Genomic DNA, 25,612 nt, shown 5'->3' with positions numbered 1-25,612 from the left:
AGCACTCAGTCCCCCCCAAGTACCCAGCCCCCCCTGAGTACCCAGGCCCCCTGACACCCAACCCCCCCGAATACCCAGCTCCCCTGAGCACCCAGGTCCTGTGAGCACCCACCCCCCTGAGCACTCAGCACCCCCGAGTACCCAGTCCCCCTGAGCACTCGGCCCCCCTGAGCACCCGGCCCCCCTGAGCACTCAGCACCCCCGAGTACCCAGTCCCCCTGAGCACCCGGCCCCCCTGAGCACCCAGCCCCCCTGAGCACTCAGCACCCCCGAGTACCCAGTCCCCCTGAGCACCCACCCCCCTGAGCACTCAGCACCCCCGAGTACCCAGTCCCCCTGAGCACCCACCCCCCTGAGCACTCAGCACCCCCGAGTACCCAGTCCCCCTGAGTACCCACCCCCCTGAGCACTCAGCACCCCCGAGTACCCAGTCCCCCTGAGCACCCACCCCCCTGAGCACTCAGCACCCCCGAGTACCCAGTCCCCCTGAGCACCCGGCCCCACTGAGCACTCAGCACCCCCGAGTACCCAGTCCCCCTGAGCACCTGGCCCCTCTGAGCACTCAGCACCCCCGAGTACCCAGTCCCCCTGAGCATCTGGCCCTGCTGAGCACATTCACACCTATGGAAAGTGGGGACACCCTACAAACCATAAGGAGACCCACACATGGAAGGGACAGAGAGAAGGGGCTTTGGGGGGCACTTAGCCCTGGTTTACACATCAGGAAAATGCTCAGAGGACGCCTGTCCTGCCTCCTGCTGGTGCCTGCACGGACATAACCCCACACCCCCTCCCCAGGATAGGACCCCAGGTGGAGGCTGCCGGCTAGAGTCTTGGGCAGAACCAAGAGTGGCCTCTGAGTTGGGAAGCCCAGATTAAGGTCCTACAAGGCAGGGGACATTGGGATAGACAGTACCTATCGTCAGCTGGTTCTTTTCCACAGGAGACAGGCTGAACACATCCGGGTTTTCGCCAGCATCCGTTTTATAAAAGGTTTCAATGTCGATGGAGAATTTCTCCACAAAAGGGCAAGTGAACCTGTAAGGGAAGGAAAGCTCCGTCAAGGTCCTTCCGTGTGCTGTGCTTGGGGAGGAGAAGCCCGCCTGGACCCCACTGGAGGCAGAGAAGGGCCTACATTTGGTAGGTCCAGAACCTCAGGTGGGCAGAAGGGGCTGGAGTGGTAGCCCAGATGGCCTGTCCCCGCCCACCTCCTAGACCTGTGTCTTTACTATAGCCAGTGAGGTTGGGGAAGGGGGGTTTGTTGCAGGCAGTGGCCCTGCTCCCTTGGCCTCTTCTAGAAGCTAGGTATCCACACACCCACATGTAAGCCTCGAGGCTAGTGCAGGCATAAACTGCATGTGAGGTCTAACATAGGGGTTCCTCCCCTCTCTTGGCTGGGGGTGCACTTAGAGGAGGGAAGCGTGGCTGGAGTAGGACTGACCCTCAGACCCTCTAGCTAGCTCCTGGCCCCTGCCAAGCAGGGGAAAGGAGCACCACCAGGGGCTTGCCCCCTACCCGGCTCCTGCTTGGCAGGTGAGCGCCTGGGCGGGAGTGGGCCCCACCTGCTCCAGCCCATGGGTGCTCGGAGTTGCCCTGGGTGTGGGGGGATGTAATAATACATTTCACCCAAGAGGATGCTCTGAGTTGGAGGGGATTCTGGCCAGCCAGGCCCCCCATGGACCCTCAGTTTGAGTTTCTTCCTATCAGGCTGCTGGGCCGACCTTTCCTTGGGAGAGCATGGAAATGACTTTACACTGAGGAGGCCCCTGGGCGCCCACCTCTGGCGCTCACCTGTGCAGGTGTCGGGGCAGGCGTGCCAGGACTCACCTGGTGCGGGTGTCGGGGCAGGCGTGCCAGCACTCACCTGGTGCGGGTATAGGGGTAGGCGTTCCAGGACTCCTCCACCACTCGCAGGGCCGCCTTGGGCAGGATGGAGCGGAACCAGCCGGGGATGTGCATGCCCACGTGGTACACCTTGTGCGTGTACTGCCCCGAGCCGCCGGGGCCATCCGTGTAGGGCCGGTTCTCCAGGATCTCCACGCCGCTGCCCTCGCCGTGCGTTTCATTGCGGCTCTTCTTCTGCAGAGATAAAGCACGTGGCTGTCGGCGGGGAGCAAAGCTCGGCAGAGGAAGGGGCTCAGGGGGGCTTCGGCCAGCATTCCCGGCTTCTCTTGTATCCCTCTCCACCCAGGCCCCAGCACCACACCACAAACTCATGTGCTCTGACTCCCTCCGTCCCAGGACCACAGGATGAGGGTCAAAGCTCATTTAACCGTCACCTTCTCGGTCACAGTGTCGCCAGCATGTCCCAGGTGCCATGGGAGGAGCAAGGGAGAAGGCACAGGTCGATCCTCATGGAAAGACACCCCACCCCACCCCCACCCCAAGCTCCCCATCTCCCTCTGACACCAGGACCCGGGTCCTGCTTCTGCTACTTAAACCTGCTCTGCGACCTTGGACAAGCCACTTAGCGTCTCTGGCCCTCAGCAGGAGGGGGTGGGCTAGGTGGTTTCTGAGCTCCTACCAACTCTGATCTCCCCCACTGCACTCAGACCTGGGGCTGGATTTCACGGCCAGAGAGGGCTCGGAGAAGAGCCTCGGCTTTGAGAGGTTACCGGAGTAGCAGGAAGGCAGCAGAAGAGAGGGAGAGCCAAATGGCCACAGTGTCTTCCAGCAGGGCACGATGGCTCCTAAGGAAGGTGAAGGGGGCTGCATGGGAGGAGGCACAGATGATGACAGGAGACAGGCTGTCCCATTCCAGGCAGAAAGCCCCACGGGATGGCAGGCCCGGGGAGGAAGCCTGAACGCATGTTCCTAAACACAGCTGAAAGTCCAAGGGCCCCAAATTGACCTACAGATTTATCATAGTCCTTACCAGAATTCCAGCTGGCTCTTTTTTTTCCTTCAGAAATGGACACACATATGGATATATGAGGGACCCTAATTAGCCAAAACAATCTTGTAAAAGAACAAAGTTGGAGGACTCATACTTTCCAATTTCAAAATTTACTACAAATCGAGATAGCCTCCTCTCACATAAGGATAGACATATGGACTAATGGAATAGAATTGAGAGTCCAGAAATAAACCCACACATCTATGACCAAGTGATTTTCACCAAGGGTGCCAAGTACGTTCAATGAGGAAAGAACTGTCTGTTTGACAAATGATGGTACTGGGAAAACTGGACATCCATAAGCAAAAAAAAAAAAAAAAAAAGCACTCTGACCTCACACAGTATACAAAAATCAACTCAAAGTGGGTCAACAACCTTAACTTAAGAGTCAAAACCATTAAACTCTCAGAAGAAAGATAGGGGAAATTTTTTTATGACTTTGATTTGGCAATGGGTTCTTATATATGACACCAAAAGCATGAGCAACAAAAGAAAAAAATAATTTGACTTCATCAAAATTAAAAACTTTTAGGCAGCAAAGGATATTATAAAGAAAGGGAAAAAATCTTCAGAATGTGAGAAAATATTTGTAAACCATGTATTTGATAAAGGTTTAATATCCAGAATATGTAAAGAATTATTACAACTCAACAACAAAAAGACAACAACAAAAAAAAGGGCAAAGGACCCAAATAGGCATTTTTCCAAAGAAGATACACATATGGCCGATAAACACATGAAAAGATGCTCAACATCATTGGCCATTAGGGAAATGCAAATTAAAACCAGAATGAGACACCACTTCACACCCACTAGAATGGCCATTAAAAAATGGAAATTAACAAGCGCTGGCAAGGACGTGGAGAAATGGGAATGTTAATGCACTGTTGGTGGGAATGTAAAATGGTGCAGCTGCTGTACAAACAGTGTGGTGGTTGCTCAAAGAGTTAAACACAGAACTACCATATGACCCAGCAATCCCAGTTCAGGAATATATCCTGAATAATTGAAAGCAGGGACTCAGACAGATATTTTTACACCAACGTTCATTGCAGATTATTATTCATAATAGATAAAAGGTAGAAATAAACAAAATGTCTATCAGGAGATGAATGGATAAAAAAAAGGTGGGATAGCCATACAATGGAATATTACTCAGTCATAAAAAGGAACGAAGTTCTGATACATACTACAACAAGGATGAATCTTGAATGTCATATTGAGTGAAGAAAGCCAGACACAAAGGGACAGACATTGTACGATTCCACTTACATGAAATAACTAAACTACACAAATTTATAAAGCAGAAAGTAGAGTACAGGGCAGCAGGGAGGTGGAATGGAGTCTTACTGCTTAATGAGTATAGAGTTTCTGTTCGGGATGATGGGAAAGTTCTGATAATGGGAGGTGGTGAGTGTGGCCCAGCACTGCGAATGTTTTAATGCCATTGAAATGTATGCTTGGGAGGGGTTGAGATGTGAAAGTTTATGTTGTATGCAGTTTCCACAATTTCAAAGACAAAAAGAGTGACTAAAAAGAATCATAATGACAACTAAATGTAATACCTTAGATCCTAGAATGGATAATAATGGAAGAGAAAAGGCCCAAAAGGATTCTTTCGGGGCATAAGAAAAAACTGGAATATATTCTTGAACTGGATAACTGTTACTTAAGGTGGTTACAAAAATAAATATCCTTGCTTTTAGGAAATATACCTGAAAATATCAAGTGTTCAAGGGGCATGGTGTATGAAATCTCTTTTCAAATGTTTAGGAAGTAGAAAGATAAATGACAGATAAATAGATAGAATGATACAGCAAATGTGGCAAAATGTTAAAAGTTGGTAGATCTGGGTATCTTAGTGGTGGGTTATGTTGGAGTTCTTTGGGTGTTTGCAATTTTGAAATTATTTCAAAATATTTTTTTAAAAAAAATCAAGACACAAAAGGACAAATATTGTACGATTCCACTTATATGAAATATCTAGAGTAAGCAAATTCATATAGACAGTAAGCAGGTTAGAGGTTACCGGCAGCCAGGGGGAGAGGTGAACGAGGAGTTACTGTACAGTGGACATAAGGTTTCTGTTTGGGGTGATGAAAAAGTTTTGGGACTGGGTAGTAGTGACAGCAATAGAACTTTGTAAATGTAATTAAAGTCACTGAATAGTAGACTTAAAAGTGGTCAAATGGGATATTTTGTGTTGTATACAGGTTACCACAATAAAAAATCAAAATAATTAAGAGGAAGGAGAGAGAGAGAGAGAAATGGAAATGACAACACAGGATAAAGGAAAACATTTGTAAATCATATATCTGATGAAGGTCTAGTATCCACAATATATAAAGAGCTCTTACAAATCAATAATAAAAAGACAAATTTTTTAAAAGGGCAAAAGACTTGAATAGATATTTCCCCAAAGATGATGTACAAAGGCCAGTAAATACATGAAAAGATGCTGCACATCATTAACTATTAGGGCAGTGCAATGAGATGCCACTTCACATGCACTAGGATGGCCACAATCAAGAAGACAGACAGTGACAAGTGCTGTCGAGGATGTGGAGAGACTAGAACCCTCACACACTGTTAGAAGGAACATAAAACGGTGCAGCTGCTGTGGAAAACGTTTGGTAGTTCCGCAGGGGCTTAAAATAGAGTTACTATATGACTCAGCAATTCCACTTCTAGGTTTATCCAAATTAACCCAAAACAGACATCCACACAAAAACTTGTATACGGATGTTCATAGCAGCATTATTTATCATAGCCCCAAATTAAAACAATCCAAATGCCCATTAACTGACGAATGGGTAAATAAAATATGGTATATCCACATATAAAAAGGAATGAAGTGCTGAAGCACAGTACAACATAGATGAACCTTGAAAACATTGCACTAACTCAAAGAAGACAGACACAAAAGGCCTCATATTACATGATTCCATTGATATGAAATATCCAGAAGAGGCCAATCTAGATAGAAATAGATGAGTAGCTGTCAGGGGTGAGAGGGAGTAGGGTTTGAGGGTGATGGCTAAAAGGTATGGGGTTCTATTTGGAGGTGATGAAAGTGTTCCAAAATTAATTGTGGTGAATATACAAAAAACCTCTGGATTGTTCACTTTAAACGGGTGAACTGCATGGTACGTGAATTATATCTCAATTATGCTGTTAAAGAACAAGTCCAACAGGGGACTCATGGGGAGTTTTGGGGGCGCTGAGAATATTACCTGTTGATCTGGTGCTGGCTACCCAGGCATGCTCGTTGTATTCAAGTCCACCCAGTGGTAACTTATCAATCATACATTTTTCTGCATATATACTATACTTGAATAAAAAGTAAAAAGATACAGGAATGAAGCTGGAGGAAAAAAATGTCACTGGCTTTGCTCAGATCATCCTGCCTCTAGAATGCTGGGCTGTGAGGCCGCTGCTCAGTGCCATCTGAAACAAGTCCCAGTCCGCTGCTACAGCGGGGATTCTCACTAGCTGGCCCAGTCTCCAGGAGTGAGCAGTGGCTCCTCTGGGTCTCCAAGAAAAGAACAACCCCCGGAGGGCAAAACAGCTAAAGTTGGAACCGCTCTGGAGAGCAGGCTTCAACCAACGGGGCCAGCGGAAGCAGCAGGCCAGGCTGGGAGGGGCGGCTGCTGTCTGATGTCCGCCTCGCAGGGCTACTCTGGGAGTAGTGGTCTCTGCTCCTGGTTTGGGGACAGACCTCAAAGATCTTTACACTGCAACCCAGGGCTTCAGGGAAGGTGTTCTCCAGGCACCGCGGAGCTCCTGGAGGAGGAGGAGGAGGTCCCAGGCCAAGCAGAGCAGGCCAGGGAGGGAGGATGATGTGCTAAAGGGCAGTACCCAGAGGGTGGGTGGGAGGCAGGTGGTGGAGGGCTAAGGAATTTAGTTCCTCTCTAGCTGCCAGCAGTAAGGACTGGCACTTGCTGAGCACCTGTACTGCACAAGACACCACTGTCAGCCCACTGACAGAAGCAGAAACAGGCTTGAGAAGCCGATGACTGTCCCAGTGATTAAGGGTAGAACTGGGTTCACTTCTGGGCCTCCTGACCCCTTGTCTGGTGCCTTGGTTTTTAATTTTTCTTTCTTTCTTTTTCTTTTAACTTTTTCACTGAGGAGTAATATTCAAAGTTTAGCATGAGCCTTAATTATTCAGCTCAAAGAATTATCCACATATATTCACCCATGTCACCCCTATCCAAATCAAGACAGAAGATTCCCAGTACCCAGAAGTGTCCCTCATGAGCTCTAGCCAGCACCCCTCAAGAGGCAACCCCAATTCTGACCGTCAGCACCATGGGATGATTGTGGCTCTCCAAGCTGCATATAAAATGGAATAATAGGAAATGCGTTCCTTGCATCGGTGTATTATGCCCATACAGGTCATCTTAATGGGGTGAGCTGCACTAACAGCTCTTTTTCACTCATCACTGAATGCTATTCCACTGTGCGGCCACTCGGCATGCGGGTGGTTCTCCAGAGCATGGTTCTCAGGAAGAAAGCGGCTAAGCTGCCCACAGGAATAGGATCTCTTGAGGTGAGGCAGGAGGAGCCCCCAGTGCTGGAAGCAGCAGTACCTGCCTCCTGAGGTCAGCAGGGAGTGGTTCGAGGAAACTGAATTTTTGGCATAGGAGTGCAAATAGGGAGGAGAGGAGCGGCAGTTGGCTCCCACTGGGGCAGCTGGAGGGACATGGCGGGATCCTGAGACAGCAGTCAGCACTGTCCTCCCTACTATACCCCCAAGCAGCTGGTCACTCCACCCACAGGCTGGGACCTGTCCTGGACAGGACCAAGGGACAGCAGGCGGCCTGCCCATTCTGGGCCCAGACATGGCCTGTACTTATCAAACCATGTAGATGCCACAGTGTCAAGCCAAAGGGATCTGAGTCTTTGCCAGGTGCTGGCCAGCAAGTGAGGCTTCCAAAGCCAAGCCCCTTGCAGTGTTAGGTGAGAACTGAAATCTTCCTCCTGAGCCCCAAATACCCAGGGCTGGGCCTCTCTGAGGTGGGGGGCACGAACTTTCCCTTCAGCTCTTGGGGTCCAAGGGAGGCTTGCTCCTCAAGAGGCAGCAGAACATCCGGCTCAGGGCAAGGGCTTTGGAATCCCACTGTGGCCTTTTCCTCACTTTGTGATCTCGGATAAATCACTCAATCCCTCTATGCCTCAGTTTCCCCTCTGTAGTCCCAGCATTGGGGTAAGCAGGGCAGGTGCTCCTGGCTGCAGAGATTCCCTGGAGGCCAGGATAAGGTCCTGATGATCAGAGACCCGGACATTAGGTGAGGCTGGGACAGGGAGGCAGAGGGGGGCCAGGCTGTGTATTTCCCTGCCCCTGTCATTTTCTAGTCCTGGATCAGTCACTGATCCAGGTCACTGGATCCAGGAGGGGGTGGGGATGGGGTCACTTCCTTTCCCCTTACTGTGTCTCTAGGACCCCCTCAATTGAGGTTCTGAGTCCCCAGGGCAGAGGAGAGCCAGCTGGACAAGCAAGCATCTCCCATTCCCATGAGGCCAGGCAACCTCAGGGATCCCAGAGCCTAAATCCATGACATGCAGAGTATTGGTGGTGTTGAGACTCAAAGAAAGGCCATAATAGGCCAGGCCACCATTATTGGGAGTTGGTACAGTCAGGAAGGAAGGCTTCCTGGAAGAGGCAGCCTCATGGTGGGCAAAAAGCACGAGCAAAAGCCCAGGGCTGGAGCTTACTGGTGCTGCTTCAGCCATACATGCCATTGTACCTGCCTGCTTTCCTTTGCACCTCCCGACAGCCATGTGACTAGGCAGATTTATGCTCCCATATCACAGGTGGGGAAATTGACAAACCTCGCTCATGATGAAACTCCAGTTTCCCAGGCCACAAGCAGACGTGGCACTGATGAGAAGCAGCGAGGAGCCCACACTCTGCCCTGACTCATCCCAGGAACTTGTGTGTGCCTTGCACCTGCCTGCCCTACGGTCTGGGAGCCAGGAGGACAGGGCTCTGCATGGAGTGGGCACCAGGTGCCTCATCTGGAGGCAGCTGTGCAGAAGGGGGGGAGGGGGCACTGGCCTGGACTCTGCACCCAGACCCAGGGATGGGATGCGTGCTTCCACCCCTGCATGGGCCCCACCCAGGCCTCTCCTCCCAAGAGTGCAGACTGGACCAAGCAAGTCTTGCTTTGGTCTGCTCCCCATGCTCTTCTGGCAGGGCCATGACTCAGCCTCCTGGCTGAACCAGAGGTTTATCCATGACCAAAAGCCCTAATATCTCATTTATTCTGTGGCTGAGGTAGACAGTACTCAGCAAGGGCTGGGCTGGGCTGCAAGTCCCCAGCTCACCAGGTAAGGGGAGGCTTGGAGCAGCCTATCCTGCCACAGTGCCTGACCACACGGGTCTTGGGTTCTAAGGCTGATGGCCATGTCTCCATGCTAGTGTCAGGTGTGTGTACATGGTTGCACACATGTGTGTGTGCAGGAGTTAAGGGTCGCTGATTTAGGGCTCTTCTGGGTGGCGAAGAGAGAGTACATGCAGGTTATTTCTGGAGAGAGTGACTCCAGAAGACAGAGGCTCAGAACCAGAAAGACCCTGGCAGATACACCCTCCTCAAGAAGCCTATTCGTGGTGTAGATGGAGGAACTGAGGTCCAGGGATATGCAGCAACGTGTAGGGGACCACACAGCTGGTCAGAGGCAGTTGGGAAAGCAGTGGGGTTCTGGGCAGGACCCAAGCGCCACAGACAGTCTACGACCCCCTAAACAACACAGCTTTCTCACTGCCTGCTATTGACAGCCCATTAAAAACAAGGCCTCCTGACTCCAAGAGCTCAGACTACAGGACTCTTGGAAGAAATTGAGCTGTAAATCTCTGTAGCTTGGGATTAGAAAATGTTTTTTTAGCTAAGACACTAAAGGCACAAGCAACCACCACAACAAAAATTGTTAAGTTGCACTTCATCAAAATTAAAAAATCTTTGTCCATCAAAGTACTCCATTAAGAAAGGAAAAAGATGATCTACGGAATGGGAGAACACTTTTCTGCAAATCATGTATCTGATAAGCGACATGTTACCTAGAATAAAGAATAAATATATACCAACAGTCAAAAGGACAATTTAAAAATGGGCAAAGGATCTGAATAGATAGTTCTCCAACGCTATATAAATGGCCATGAACATAATGCTCTACATCATTAGTTATTAGAAAGATACAAATTAAATCTACAATGAGATACCACTTCATACTGACTAGGACGGCTGCTGTTTTTAAAAACATAGAAAATAACAAGCATTGACAAGGATACAGAGAAAATGGAACCCTCATCACTGCTTGCTGGGAATGTGAAAAAAAATTTTTTAACATACTTGTATTGTTTTATTAAAGGTAGTAAAAAAAATACTAACAATCAAGTTAAACAGTCAGTGGGAAGAAAGTTCCCTAATGAGACTTTGGAAAACAGTTTGGTGGTTTCTCAAAAGGTTAAACATAAGAGCAACCCATGTGACCCAGCAATTCTACTTCCAGGCATGTGCCTGACAGTTGAAAAAGTGTTCATAAAAACATGGTCAGGAGTGTTTGCAGCATTATTCACAATAGCCAACAAGTGGAAATTACTCTAATGGCCATCAAAGGATGAACGGACAAACAATGTGGCCTGTCCACACAATGGAATATTATTTGTCAGTAAAATGAATGAATTTTTTTTTTATTTTAAAGAATGAACTTTTGATACATGCCCCAGCATGGATGAATCTCAAAAACATTATGCTCAGTGAAAAAAGCCAGACATAAAAGGTCACATTGTATGATCCCATTTATACAAAATGTCCAAAACAGGCAAATCTATAGAGTTGAAAAGTGAATTAGTGGTTTCCAGGGTCTGAGATGTGTGTGTGTGTGTGTGTGAGATGGCTGAAAGCGACAACTAAGGGGTGTAGGGTTTCTTTTTCAGATGATGAAAATGTTCTAAAATTGGCCTGTGGTGATGGTTGCATAACTCTGAGTAAATATACTAGATTGTAGAATTTAAGGGTGAGTTGTGTGGCGTGTAACTTGCATCTCAATAAAGCTCTTACACAACAAAACAAGCCTCTTGTGCTGAATAAAAGGACAGAGCGATCAAGCGTGGGATGAGCAGGGGCCTGAGGCACCTCTGTGTCTCTCACTGCCATGGCCGCTCTTCCTAGTCTCCAAAAGCTCAGGTTTCTGCTTATGCAGAAAACCTTGTCTTCATCTTTAAGGCTGGCGCTGGAAACCTTAAGCTCAGTATCTGTTTCCATGGTGATATGACGGCACCGCCAAGGCCAGCTCAGTCAACTTCCTGAACAGCAGGTGCATGCACAACACACACGCCCCTAAGTGCATACCTAGGGCACACAGATGTGCATATAGGCGGGGCTACTCTCAATGTGCAGCCCTGCTGCCAACGTCCCCTGCCTCAACACTGGGGCTCTGCCCTCTCTGGGTACAAAAATGTACTATACCTCAAAGGCCCAGAGCTACTGTTTCTCCTTCAGAGAAAAGAAAAAGACCCTGGTGGAAGCTGCAGGTGGGGTCGGAGCAGGGAAGCACCATCCCTCTGTAAAAGGGCTGCAGAGCGCATCTGGAAAGTACACCAGATTCCACGGTGAAAACAGCTACTGTCTCCTGGACACTTTCTGCCTTCCTGGACACCTGTCTTTCCCTGGACAATCCTGTTCTTTCTGGGACACATTTTGTCCTTTCCTGGACACTTCTGCCCTCTTGGTACTTACAGTAGCTTCCTTTATTGAGTGGTTGTGCTGACTGCATTATATGCACTTTTTCCCTCAGTTACTGCAACAGTACTTAGAGAAAGGTGAAGTATTACCATTATCCCCAAGCTACAGATGGGGAGATGGAGGCTAATAAAGGAGGAGGAACTTGTCCAAGGTTGTAGGCATCACACGGCAGAGGCCAGACTTGAACTCAGCGGTGCCTGATTCCAGGGCCGTCTTGCCTTGCGGCACAGAGCTGCCTCCAGGAGAACCCCTGGGCATAAGGTAGATTCTCAAAAAGAGTTACTGAGTGAATAAAATAGATTCTGGTCCCAACTCTGTGACAATTTCCTTTCACTCTGGTCAAGTCACTTCTCTCCTGTTTCCATTCCCAAAATTCTAGGTGGGGACGGGGCTCTCTGATTGTGCAGGCCCTGGGCTGCCAGGAGGCTCAGCAAGAGGCCCTGCAGCTCAGGCGAATCTCTGAGTGCCAGGGCAGGAGGTCCTGCTTGCCAGGCAGCCCAGGAGGGAGAAGGCATGGGGAACGTGGAGATGGAGACAAACAGAGACAAACAGAGACAAACAGAAGGAGACAAACCCCTTCCCCCACGGCTTCAAGGGGTGCTAGAGCGACCACCCAGCCAGTGCCCTCATCCCAGCAACTCCACATCCCCACCAGGTAAGCACCCACACCCACCTTCTGCGAGTGAGCTCCAGACTACCTGTCCATACCTACCCAAAAGGTGAGGCCTTGCCACCCTCACCGAGCCCCTCTGCCTCCAAGCCAGTCCTTCCACCTCCTAGCTTTCCTTAGCAGCGTTCTCCAAGGCATGCAGCCAAGTCCTGGGGCTGGACCACAGAGGCTCCAATAAATTGCCTGCAAGGTAACTTTGTGCATATATGTGCATTCTGGGGGCAGGAATGGGGAAGGGCTGTATGGTAGAGAGAGCCTAGGCTTTTAGAGTCAGAAGGGGTGAGGGGTGATGCTCAGCTCTGGTCCTTAATGGTTGAGACATCAAAGAAGGTAAGTGCGCCAGGTGATCTCTAGGCCCTCCAAGCCCCTGGGTGGAAGAGGTGGCAGCCACGTCTAAGGACAAAACCTGGAACCTGCTGTATACCTTGGGTAAGTTCCTTGCATCTCTGACCCACAGGCTCTCATCTGTACAATGGGTGAAATGTCACCAGCCTCTAAAGGTTTTCGTGACAACTAAATAAGGGTATGTACCTAAGGCTCTGGGCACCCTGACCTCCGTCATCATGGGAGATGGACAGGATGGTTGCTGAGGGGGCAAGGGTCGCTGTGGGAAGGGGCAGAGCCACGGAACCCAGGTTGCCGTTGTGCATCTCTTCAGTGGGTGCTCATTGTAGATTTGTTGATTAAAAAAGTGAATTTTAGGCCCAGCTCTGTCCCCAGCTTCCTCTGATCCTGTATATCTCTAAACTTTGGAGCGGGCATCGTGAAGGGCAGCCACTCCTCCCTCTCCCTCACTCAGACCAAACCCTGGCTGCCCCACTCTGCGAGGACAGCTCTCAGTCAAGACACCTCCAAGCAATGGTGTCCTGAGGTCACCCCAACCTTCTGCACTCACAGATATGGACGCCGGCCCTCGTGCCCACCTCAGTGGGCTGTGGGCTTGTGTGAGGGAGCCAGAAGGCAGGGACAGGGGGCATGCACACCCAGGGCGAGGCCATCCCAAGCCCATTTGCCACAAGGCGGCGGGCCACATGTTCCCCCCTCCCCGGGGCCGGGGGCTGTATGAGAGGGCAGAGCAAGCACACACCTAGGAGACCAGGACTCTCTGAAAACAGGAAGTTCCAGGCAGGTGGGAGAATAGCAGCTCTGTGGCCCACTGCAGCTGATGAGAGGGGACACAGGGACCAGGAGGTCCAGAGAGCAGGCCTCGGAGCTGTCCAGGGTCCTGGGCACGCCGCCTTTCATACCAAGTGCTGGCTGGGTACTTTGTGAGTACCTTCGATCCCCCTAACAGCCTGGCGGAGTCGGGTTATTTCAGGGGCCGCCTCAGAGAGGATGTGGGCAGGTTCCCAGCTGTTCAGCCCAGTGGTTAAGCAGCAGGAGTGGGAAACAGACTAAGTTTGCCTTAATATTCTTCCCACAAAACCGCAGCTGCCTTCCTGGAAGGCCCATCCACTCCGTAGAGCCCAGCGGGGATCAGCTGTGCTCCTGGAGCACTCACCCAAGCAATCACCCGCAGCCCGCAGTCTCAGCTGTCTCCCAAGACCTCGGTCTCCTGCCTGGATTTGCGCTATTAGAATTGGCTATAGATGTATTTATCTCACCTGCAGGAAGCATATTTTCTCATGTCTGTGTCCCAATCTTTAGGACAATAGAGGACATAGAAACGTTTGATAAATTTAGCTTTTCTTTTTTTTTTTAAAGTAGCTTTATTGGGGTATGATGGACATACAGTAAACTGTACATATGTAAAATGTATGGTTTGATGAGTTTTGGCATACATCTATAGCCACGATTGAGGTAACACTCATACCCACCACCCCCACGGTGAGCAGTGCCCCTAGGAACTCTAGGTCTAGAGGCAGGAAGCAGAGGAGGTAGGCGCGTGAAGAAAGCAAGTATGTGCAGGTAAGGTGGCAGAGAAGGACACACGAAGGAGGGGCATTTTTGCTGTGCCCCATGGGTGGGCATAAGTTCCACAGATGACAGCACGGCTGAGTGGGGGTATCTCAGGGGCAGGGAGGGGAGAGGTATGCACCTGGGGTTCCAGCCCACAAATCCTACAGCTAGAGCCTTGCTGCTCCCTTCCAGACCCCTTAGGCTCTGCCTTGGGCCTAGGGAGCCACCCTTCTCAAGGACTTCCCACCAGGGAGGAGCAGGGCCCTCTGGGAGGTCGGGGTGAGGGTACAGCTGTGCCTCTGACCACCAAGGAGGGTCTGATTCCTGGAAAACACTGCCTTCCCCAGTTTAGCACTGCCTCCTCCAGAATCCCAGACAGGGGTGGCTCTCCCTCCCTGGGATCCTCACCTCCACTTGCCTGCAGGGCCTTTCTTACCCCACAAGAAGCTCCAGCCTCCAGGGCCAGAGCCACCCCCCCACCCCCACCTTGGAGACTCCCTTTCCTGCCTTCCCACGGTGTGAAGGGGCACTGGGAAGGAAGGCCGGAGGCAGCCCCTCGCAAGCCAGGCAAACCCTGGGTTCCCCCCAGGGGGCTGAACTCAGAGGAAGGGTCCTCCAAGCATCACGAGCAGCTGGAGATATATACTAAATGCCATCGAGTTGTTCATTTTAAAATGGTTAATTGTATGCGATGTGATTTTCACCTCAAGTGCAAAAAAAATTTTTTTTAAGTGAAGAGAGAGGCACTTCATGCCTCCTGGAGCTCCTGAAGGGCTGGAGAGGAGGAGAAAACAGGCAGAACTGGGGCTGGGAACACACAACCAGGCCGTCTCCACTCGAGGAGTTCACTGTCTGGCAGGAAGAGAGACTGGCAGACAACCAGGAGGAGGTAGAAAGTGCAAGAAGCCCAGGCATGGGGTAGATGCAAGACGCAAAGCTGCAAGGGTTCAGGAGAATCACTTCGTGCTGCAGGTGGGGGAGAGAGGTTAGAAAAACCAGGAGGAAACAGCTTTTGCAAGGGGTCTGAGAATGCAAAGGAGACTCTATGTTCACAACATTTTCTTCTATTTCATCAAACAATTCAATATGCAGCCAAAGGAGCCCAGAGCCCCCCATCCATACAATCTCCTCCCAATTGGGTGGGGGACCAATGGCCTGAGTCCCACCTGTGTCCAGACGCTGGGCAAGTCCAGCCTTGGCCCTCAGTGGGATGTGGCCAATGAGGAGCACAGCTTCCAGTTCATTCTATCGGAGCCAGGACAGGTGCTGTGGCAGGCAAGAATCCAGCCATTGACCCCCTGGCCAGCAGGGATCCTGAAGAGGGAAAACTCCCCAGCTGTGTGCTCCTTGAGAAGGGCCTGTGGCCATGACCCTAAGAGCGGCACCATCGAATCCTCAGACCAGAAACAGCAAACGTCAAGGGCACAGGGGTAGGCACTTCAAAGCTGGGGGCCCCTGCACCTGGGACAGGGAGCAACCCCCCATCCATTCCCTGCTGTAGGGCCAAGCCATCTATTTCTGGATGTATAGACAGAATGGACAGCTGCCTCTTCTAGGGAGCCTTGCAGCCTGCTCAGAGGAACACTGCACCCCAGCGTCTGCCAACAACCACACTCTCAATGATGACAGTATCTGAAGTCCCTTTACTAACTCCATGTGGCCATTTCCCATTTTTATTTCCACAGGAAAGCGGACATGTGCACACATGCATGCTCCTGGGGAAGGAGCCCTGAAGCTTTATAGCAGCAGTAATGCCTGCACCAGTTCTCAGAGGCTGGAGCCAGCTTCTGTCCCTACCCCGAGGCCTGCTAACAGGGCCCCACAAGAATCCAAAGATCCTGTGTATCCCAGCATGACCAGCTGGGGCCCCGGGGCTGCCCTGCAGCGGAGGGTGGTCATTTAAAAGATGAATTTTTTAATCCAAAAGAAGGGGTAAAAATGGCAGGTGGTTTTGAGGAGCCCAGAGTCAGAGGTGATAAGTTGTTCCAGAAAAGCTCTGGGATGTTGCTATAAGTTAGTCCTGGAAGAGCTCGATGGCCCTCACCCCAGGACACATGTGGAGCTGAGGGGCTGCCTTGCCTGTGGTTGGGCCTCCCCCAGCACAGCATTCTGGTCCTTGAACCAGCTGTGTCATTGCCCGAGTGTTCAGGGCTGGGGGGCCAGCATACATCTCTTTCTCTCTCCCTGCTCTCTAGGAATAATTAAGGGCTAAGTGGCTCAAGAGAGAATTGAGTGGTGCTTCTGAAGCAGCTTGGAGCCAGAGGCCCCCAGAGAGGCTCCCCATCAATCCTTCCCTGCTAGGGTACTGGCCTAACCCCAACAGCTTCCTCAGGCTTCTCCTCGGATGAGGTTGGGGCACCAGGATGCTCCTGGGAGCTCATGGCTAAGACCCCTGAACTGGGTTGGAGGGTGGGAGCCCACACAAACCACAGAGGGCTTGTGTGTGCCAGTCTGGGGTCTCCCTGCTGCTCTTACAGCTTGAGGTACCTCCCAGATGGGTGGACAGGTCCTGCTGGGCAGCAGAGCAGAGAGGCATCCATGTGCCCCAGGGAAGCAGTTAGGAGAGACCAGGTTCCGAGCAATGTGGGAAGCCCTGAGTTCCTCAAGCCCTGGCAGAGGGCTGGGGCTTGGAGGCAGAGAAGGAGGCTGGCAGGGAAGCCGGACAGTTTCCATAGAGCAAGGATCCAGCCTGACCTTGGGAAGTGGGAGTTGTGGTCATGTCTGGGCCACAGGCGACAGGATCTCAGGGCTCTCAATCCTGGGTGCTAGGCTAGGCAGGCACCTGAGTCTGCAGGGGGTGGGGATTGGGGGCGTTTGTCACAGCCACCTGTCATCCTTATACCCCTCTGTGACTCTGTGAGCCAGCCACATGTGTGACACTGCTATTTGCTGGCAGCATGGACCTGGAAGCCAGGAACCAGCTGTGCATTCTTAGGTAAGACTATTAATTCCTCCGGACCTCCCTGCTACCCTGCCCGTCAAACAGCAGCCACGTCTGGATTAGAGAGACGACCCATGTTAAACGTAAGGGAGTATTGGTATGGTGAGTGCTGAGAGCCAGCCATGGGGCTTGGAAGCCATGTGCTGTGAGGGCTGGGACTCCAGCTTGGTCCATGCGAAGTCCTGACAGCCACTTGTGTGCCCAGCCCTGGCCCTCCCTTGGACCCACCTGAATCATGTACAGCTGGGCAATGCGGTACTCCTCCACGGTCATTGGCAGAGGAATCCGATACTCCTTTATGATCATCTTGGAGTGCAAGCCTTCCCGTCGATGGGGAACTGCAAGCTGGGGACTTCTAGGCAAGGTTCCTTAAATAACCATGATAGAATTCACCGAGGACCCCTGGGAGAGAGGAGGACAAGACAGTCACATTCTGACAAGGCTGGTGGACATGGTGGCAAAGGCCCTGTTCTAGGACCGAGGCTGGAATTCTGATCTGGGTTCCACCATAAGCCAGCAGTGAGATACTGAGAAGGTACCCATTCCTCTCTATCTTTCATTCTCCTGGTTTGTTACACAACCGCAGAAAGCTGTCAAAAGGATTGAGTGAGATGATATGTGTAGAGTCTCTGATCAATAGTTATGGAAGGATTGTGGCTTCCTGGAGTAGTGGAAGGGGGACACATCTTGTATGGGTGAAGGGTGCCCTACTCTGGCTTTACTCAGAATTCTAATGAGCTGCAGCTTTGCTTTTCCCAGCTCCAAGCATGCTGACAAGAGTGGCTGCAAGGAGGGACTCCCACAGTGCAAGTGGTGATGATGGCTACTCGTGGGAAAGAACTCAAGAGAAAAAAAACAATGAGACATAGACCAAGAAGTTTAAAAATCAGCAGGCTGGGGACCTGTACATGTCACCAGGTGCCGATGGCATCACTGCTTTATGGCAGAAACTCTGAATTATCCAAAAGAGGGGTCCTTGAATTTGCTCTCAATCCAACAGGAAAAATTTATTAACATCTACTCTATTGCTGACATTGGGTTAGGTCTTGGGAACATAAGAGATTAATAAGATAAACAAAGTACTCAGACCTTCTATTGAAGATGACAAAGAGATATAGAAAACTTTTGATGAAGATTTGTATCAAAAGCAATCAAATTAAAAAAAACACACACACACAACTTGATGCTCAAGTTGGTGCTCAGCTATCTGGAAAACAAAATTATAATTTGTGTCTTGGATAGCTGAGGCTTCATTGTCGATATCATCTGGCTACCTGCAGAGAGATTATGTGCTGCTAACTGGAAGCTGAGTGAAGGTTTCCAAAATGGGACTGGCAGAATTAGGACTGTATTTTAGGAAGGACACTTGTGAGGACACATGGTGAGGGGGGCTGGTGGCGAGAGGTTGGGGCTCCAGCTGGGTGAGAATACAAGGACCTGACCAGACTGGCAGCTTCCCAGGGGCACCCATGTATAGGGGGTATTTAAGCATCGCCCATGCATTGAACCTTCCTGGACATCTAACAAGATTGAGGAAACTGTGTTGATCTGAACTCTCAGGAAGATTGGGGTATGTGATCACAGGAAATTCTTTAATAAAGTGCTTAGAGGGAGAGGTGGGGGAGGGTAGGTGAGGGGTTGAACTTTCCAAGAGACGTGCACGGTGAAAATCCACCATCACCTATTGTTCTCCCAAGGATGGGAGGGTTAGTGACAAAGAGATATAGAAAACTTTTGATGAAGATTTGTATCAAAAGCAATCAAATTAAAAAAAACACACACACACAACTTGATGCTCAAGTTGGTGCTCAGCTATCTGGAAAACAAAATTATAATTTGTGTCTTGGATAGCTGAGGCTTCATTGTCGATATCATCTGGCTACCTGCAGAGAGATTATGTGCTGCTAACTGGAAGCTGAGTGAAGGTTTCCAAAATGGGACTGGCAGAATTAGGACTGTATTTTAGGAAGGACACTTGTGAGGACACATGGTGAGGGGGGCTGGTGGCGAGAGGTTGGGACTCCAGCTGGGTGAGAATGCAAGGACCTGACCAGACTGGCAGCTTCCCAGGGGCACCCATGTATAGGGGGTATTTAAGCATCGCCCATGCATTGAACCTTCCTGGACATCTAACAAGATTGAGGAAACTGTGTTGATCTGAACTCTCAGGAAGATTGGGGTATGTGATCACAGGAAATTCCGGGTTGCTGAGAGGATGGTGAGCCTGGGGCCAGGACTGAGACTGTCAGGAGGGCAGGAAAGCAGAGACCGAGTGCTGCCCCTGAGTAGTTCTTCTCCCATCTCCATTCATGCAGCTCTGAGATCTGGCTGCCCAGGGGGCCACATACTTATGCTCAAGTCAGGTTGGAAACTGGGCAGACAACAAACCAGGGATGGCTCTTCAGCCCTTAAGCTCTACTTCCCTCCAAGGAAAGATTTGCAATATGAGGTGGGCTGTCCTAGAGCAGCGGGTATGTGTATCCAAAACCTGGAAGGACTTCCAGCTAAGATGATAGCACAGACAGGCAATTTGGGAAGACATCCTTACCCAGAAAAAAGAGAGAACTGTGTACTTGGGAGAAATGGGGTGAAATCACGATTAGAGATGGGAACAGGAAAAGCAAGATCCAAAGAGGGTCATGTTCTGTATGCCATCCCCCAGGGGATTTTCATTTAAACCTCAGGCTTCCCCACCCCACCTTCCCGCCCTGGACGGCACAATGGAGCTGTTCCACAGAAGAGGAAGGCAGGCACTGAGAAGCAGCAGTGTGCCTAAGTGACACAGTGGCACTCACACCTGCCTCGGGTGCACTCCCCCTGCTGCATGGGATCAGTGCGATGACCCGCAGTGGCCTTCGCAAGTCCCTTCTCCTCTGTCTCACAGAGGGTGGCCTCTTGAAACGTTCTTTGGAAACTCTAGGCGTCAAGGTCATCTGTCCTCTGGGTCTTCACTGCTCCATCATCAATGACCTGCCTGAACCCACCACACTCAAGTCAGATCAATTCTCCATGCACTTAAGTTTCCACTGCCCACCAGGTCTGCTTCAGGACATAGGAATTGGGGTGGGCCAGGACCCATGGGGCTTAAAAGCCTCCATCTCCTTAAATGACAGCCCATTTTTAGCCAGAGATGAAATTTCAAGAGCCTGAACCCAACATCTGGCTGGGTTCTCCGATTTCTAAGACTCTGTGAGCACATGTCTGTACCAGGAAGTAAAGGCACTTGCACTCCTGGGTCTCGGCTATCTTCTCCCAAGGACAGGTGAGATGTCATTATACAGGTAGTATCCATCTGACCCTGTGTAGGCAGAGGCACAGACACAGACCCAGAGGGCCGAGGCCCTGTGGTGCCCCTACCACCTGGGGGGGGGGGGGTGCTGGATGGACAGATAGCAAAACTGGGGCCAGCCAGGAGTGGCAGCCACACTGACCACTCTGGGAACAACTAGAAAAGGCCTATGCTTAGTGGACAATGTGATGGCAAAAGGTAACGGCGCTTCTGCCCACCAGAAACAAAGATCTACAGTGGTAGGTATGTAGATAGGTAGGTAGGTAGGTAGGTGAGTAGAAGGAAAGAACCAGATAAACAGTTCTGCAGAGTTCTAGTTAATTGCATGGGTGACTGAAGCCAAAATAATGGAGTCAGAACTATAAAGGAGACAGGGTGGAGCCCACCCTGGGACCTGAGTTCAAAGCCTGACAAAGGCTCTTACTAACAGGGTCACCTCCTAGACCCCATCACTTCTTGTCTGAGCTGCAAGTATAGCTAGGATGAGGCGACTCCAGTGGGTGTGGGATCACCCACAGTCCTGGGCAACTTGGGGAAGGCTTTGTGGAAGGTGGAACTCTCACAGCACTTGAGCTGGGTTCCCCGGGATGGACAGGGTTTTGATGGGCAGGACTGGGGCAGATGTGAGGAGGCACAGCATAAGCAAAGGCCCAGAGGCAGGAACATGCACCCTAAGGAGGGGCTGTATCCCAGGGAGATGGGACCACATTGTGGCCACCTGCCCTGGGAAGGACGCACTCAGGTTGAGATGGAGTTATTCCCTGCAGCCTGGCGACACTGCCCATTCACATACCCACAAAGCTCACGGCCGGGGCTGGGGCCAGGGCTTGGAGTGGACAGAAGGTTGTCACTTGTTTCCTGGCATGCTGGCTCTCTCTCCTTGGGAAGAAGAGACACTCCCAGTAGGACATGGTGATAAAGCAGGCTTTACAACCAGCATCTCCATGGGAAGCGAAGGTCAGAGCAGCCCTGCCGAAGGCTTCGGGCATAATTGTCCCAGGGAAGCCTCGAGGTCTGTACCCTCTGAGGACTGTCCCCTTGGAAAATGGACAAAATGGATTTCTGAGCACTACTGCTTAGAGGGCCGTCTTTCAAGGTTCAAGGAGATTGCTCTGGTCTGGTGAATTACTAGCATTTTATTTAGCTTAGAAACACAATCAGGTTTGCTTCTTTCTGGCTATACCTATACTAGTTGATTAAGAGATCCATCCTGACTTCCTGTTAAGGATGGCAGACTAGGTACATTCTTGCTCCACTGCCTTCCCTCAAAAACCGTGAAAAGCCACCGAAGACAGAGAAAAGTCACCATCGCCAGCCAACCAGGCACTTGCTACCCGCTGCGCCACAGACAAGCAAGCTCACCAGCCAAATACCACGGAGAATGCTCTGAAAGTAAGGGACCTTCTGAAAATACCCAAGTCATCCTGGACTCCAAACAAATATCATATCTGAAAGGCATGGCCGGTGATGAAATCTAGGGCTGGGCACATGCCCTGGGAGAGGTGAGGAGTCTCCCTGTTTCTTGTTTTTACTTTTCCTAAGTATGACATACATACTGAAAAGCGCATATGTTGTAAGTATTGGTAAACTTGCATAAATTGAACACACCCATAAGGTCAGTACCCAGAACAGGAAACAGAAAATCAGCAACCCTCAGAGGCTCCTTTCTGGCCCCTTCTAGGCACATACCCCCAACCACGGACAGCCACTACCCTGACTTGAGTCTGTTTTCGTGCTTTATATTAGGTTGAACTGTATGTGTTACCAATCTTCAACTGTCTTTAACCTACAGAAACCGCCATTTTACTCAGAATCCTACTGTATGTTCTCTGGTGAACAGCTTCTTCTGCTCAACATTATGGTCACAGAATTCATTAGAGTGGTGCAGATAGCTGTACATCATTCATTCTCATTACAGTACAGTATTTCATAGGGTGAATATACTATCATTTACTTAGCCTTTCTATTATCAATGGCATTTGGCAATTTCCAGTTTGGCTGATACGAACAGTACTACTGTGAACATTTTAGCACATGTAGAGATGTGGTTGTAAATTTCAGAATGGCAGAGGAGCGGGGGTGGACAAAGAAATCATACCAACAAGCCACACCTATGACAGAACCTGGTTTCCCAGAGAGGGGACAATACCAGAAGTGAACTGGAGCCGGGAGAGAGAAGGGACAGTAAGGAGCGGGTCATAACATGGAGAGTCGATGACCCAAAGAGCTTTGCTGTGAGCCACACTGATCTCATGGACCCTGAAACCTGCGAGAGATGGAATCCCAGGCAAAGGTTAGGTAACCTCTCTCTGGGGAGAGTGTCCCAGACAATAAGCCCAAAATGCAGTGTAGATGGTCCCAGATCAGGTCCCATGCTCCCCACACTGCTTTAGAAGGGAGCTGAGAAACAGTAATCAGAAAGGGACGAACACGGGTTCTAAGCATTAAAGGGAAAGGGCAGATGAGGAACATGCATCACACAAGGAATACCCAGAGAAATGCAGAAAGACTTCAAACAAATATCTCCCCATAGACTCAAAGAAATGACAGATACAATCTTTAAAAACTGGAGAGGAAAGAAAAAAGAGCCTTACATAGGGAGCATGGGTGGTTCGGTGGTAGAATGCTCACCTTTCATGAGGGAGACCCGGGTTCAATTCCTGGACCATGCACCCCTGCCAAAAAACCCCAAAAAACTGGTGGGGGCAGGGGTGAAAGAGAAGAGACATAGAAACTTTAAAAAGAAATTACTTGACAACAGAAGTAGATGAAAGATGAAAAGTGAGCTAGCAGGACTCAGGGAGAAAATGGGAAATAAAAATAAAAATATCATAGATGTTTTTAAAAAGCTGTATTATAAGCAATAAATAAAAAGATAAAGCACAGCACAAACAATGAGAGATTTTCTCTAGCCAGGCTTGAGAAAATCCTAGCCAAATTAAACAGAGAATAATAAGACAAAATGACAAGACATGGGAGGCAAAAGGAGATCTAACATATACCTAATTGTTGTGCTTCTGGGAGAAAACAGAATAAATGGAGCAGGGAAAAATTATCCATTATATGATGGAAAATTTTCCTGAAATTAAGATTTGATTTTACAGATTATACTGATATACTGTGTCCTAGTGAGAATTTATGGAGTAATTTACATCAGGACACATCCTGAAAAAGTTACTGACTTTTAAAGACAAATTGCAAAAAACACACATAACTAGAGGGCAAAGAGAGATGCAATGGGGGAGAATCAGATCTCTTCACAGTTATACAATTCTAGAAAACAGTAGTTCACATCTACTGAGTTTTTAAAGAAAGGAATTATGACCTAAGAATATTATACCCAGCTAAACTGTCCTTTAAGTATAAAGAGTACACTCTCAAAAATAAACTTAAGGGCTTCAATATCCATAAGGTCTTCTTTAAAAATTACCGATGGTGAAATCCAACCAACCAAAACATAAATCGAAATAAGTTCAGCAATAGAGAAATCCTGAATTAATATTTTTGAAATTGTGACAATTACAGTTATTGACTAGAATGTAAAAACTCTGACAAAGTGAAAATAATATAAGTAATATACATTGGGAGAGGAAGAAAAGAGATGGAAAATATGATACTTTTCCTCAACTTCCATAACATGTGTGCTGGTTTGAAAGGAAGCATGCCCCCTAAGAAAAGCCATGTTTTAATATAAATCCCATTTCATAAAGGTAGTATAATCCCTATTCAATACTGTATGTTTGAAACTTGTAATCAGATCATCTCTCTGGATGATGTGATTTAGTCAAGAGTGGTTATTAAACTGGATTAAGGGACGACATGTCTCCACCCATTTGGGTAGGTCTTGATTAGTTTCTGAAGTCCTATAAAAGAGGAAACATTTTGGAGAGGGAGATTCAGAGAGAGCAACACTACGAAGCAGAGAGTCCACCAGCCAGCAACCTTTGGAGATGAAGAAGAAAAACGCCTCCCGGGGAGCTTCATGAAACTGGAAGCCAGGAGAGGAAGCTAGCAGATGACGCCGTATTTGCCATGTGCCCTTTTCTCTGAGAGAGAAGCCCTGACTGTTCGCCATGTGCCTTCTCACTTGAGAGAGAAACCCTGAACTTCATCGGCCTTCTTGAACCAAGGTATCTTTCCCAGGATGCCTTTGATTGGACATTTCTATAGACTTGTTTTAATTGGGACATTTTCTCAGCCTTAGAACTGTAAACCAGCAACTCATTAAATTCCCCCTTATTAAAAGCCAATCCATCTCTGGTGTGTTGCATTCCGGCAGCTAGCAAACTAGAACAACATGGAAGTTGGTTCATTAGCTAGGTAAAAATTAATGACCCCAACCTTTTACAAGTTTTTCTTTAACATTTTAGGAACTTGTATTGCTTATGTTGAAGAAAGTTTTTTCCGAAGTTTAGCAATTTCCTTCTGTTTCATTTTAGATACATGCATACAGGTATTCTCTTTTCAGTTAAATTCACATAAAATTAAATTGGATTTTATTTTAAAGGTGCCTGTAGAGTATGACCCGTTTTTTAAAATGTTACACTATGTCTGCCTGTCTGGAATGACAGTTCACTGAATGTTGGTGACAGTTCTCTCTGAACTGTGATTGATGAAATGTGGGACAACATTGGTTTGCACTTTTCTGTGTTGCTTACATTTCCACAGGGCAGCGGTAGCAGAGTCTGAGCAGCATGTGCACACACGGCAAAAGACAGATAGCCTGTAGCTTCATCTCTGTGATCTTTATTTCTCTTCTGTAGAAGGTGGATGACGATAGCACCTGTCCTGCTGGGCTGCCTCATGGATTAAATGAGATAAGACACACAAAGTGCTCAGCCCAGTTCCAAAGAGCACTCAGCAGCAGCAGGTAGCACTCAGGAGGTTCTGCTGGGCTGAGCAGGGGTTGGAAGGCAGTTCCTGGGGGCGGCAGGGCACCTGCGGACACCAGGGAAAGCTAGCCCTGCCCCTCTGACACAGAGGTCAGAAGGAAGACCCGCCTGCCATGGGCCCTGCTGGCTTCACAGCCAGACATGGCTTGTCAGAGCAGGGCAGGGTCACTCTTGCTTTCTTCCTGGCTGAGCCTGAGGCAACTGAGCCGAGTCCACCCCAACCCCTCTGTGGAGCTCACCCTGATTAGAGAAGACAGAGTGATTTGTGCCTGTCTGTC

General features: G+C 49.4%; 1 protein-coding gene across 18 annotated transcripts in view; it reads right to left on the bottom strand.

Moving 5' to 3' along the window:
* Positions 1-25,612, bottom strand: part of PITPNM2 (phosphatidylinositol transfer protein membrane associated 2) — a 159,727-nt gene that overhangs the window by 26,173 nt on the left and 107,942 nt on the right. For all 18 annotated transcript variants that reach the window (XR_013175530.1, XM_077159680.1, XM_077159679.1 and 15 more), the window contains 3 exons: positions 17,382-17,555; positions 1,865-2,079; positions 917-1,038 (listed from right to left, as the gene is read on the bottom strand). Coding sequence is in view for 17 of the 18 variants with exons in the window: in XM_077159680.1 (XP_077015795.1) it covers positions 917-1,038; positions 1,865-2,079; positions 17,382-17,459 (415 nt within the window). In the remaining variant the exon portion in view is untranslated. The remainder of the gene's footprint in view (positions 1-916; positions 1,039-1,864; positions 2,080-17,381; positions 17,556-25,612) is intronic.

The sequence above is a fragment of the Tamandua tetradactyla genome, chromosome 5, assembly GCF_023851605.1.
Source record: "Tamandua tetradactyla isolate mTamTet1 chromosome 5, mTamTet1.pri, whole genome shotgun sequence".
Lineage (NCBI taxonomy): Eukaryota > Metazoa > Chordata > Mammalia > Pilosa > Myrmecophagidae > Tamandua > Tamandua tetradactyla.
The sequence above is the reverse complement of the archived record's forward strand: the minus strand, read 5'-3'. Positions and strand labels throughout refer to the sequence as shown.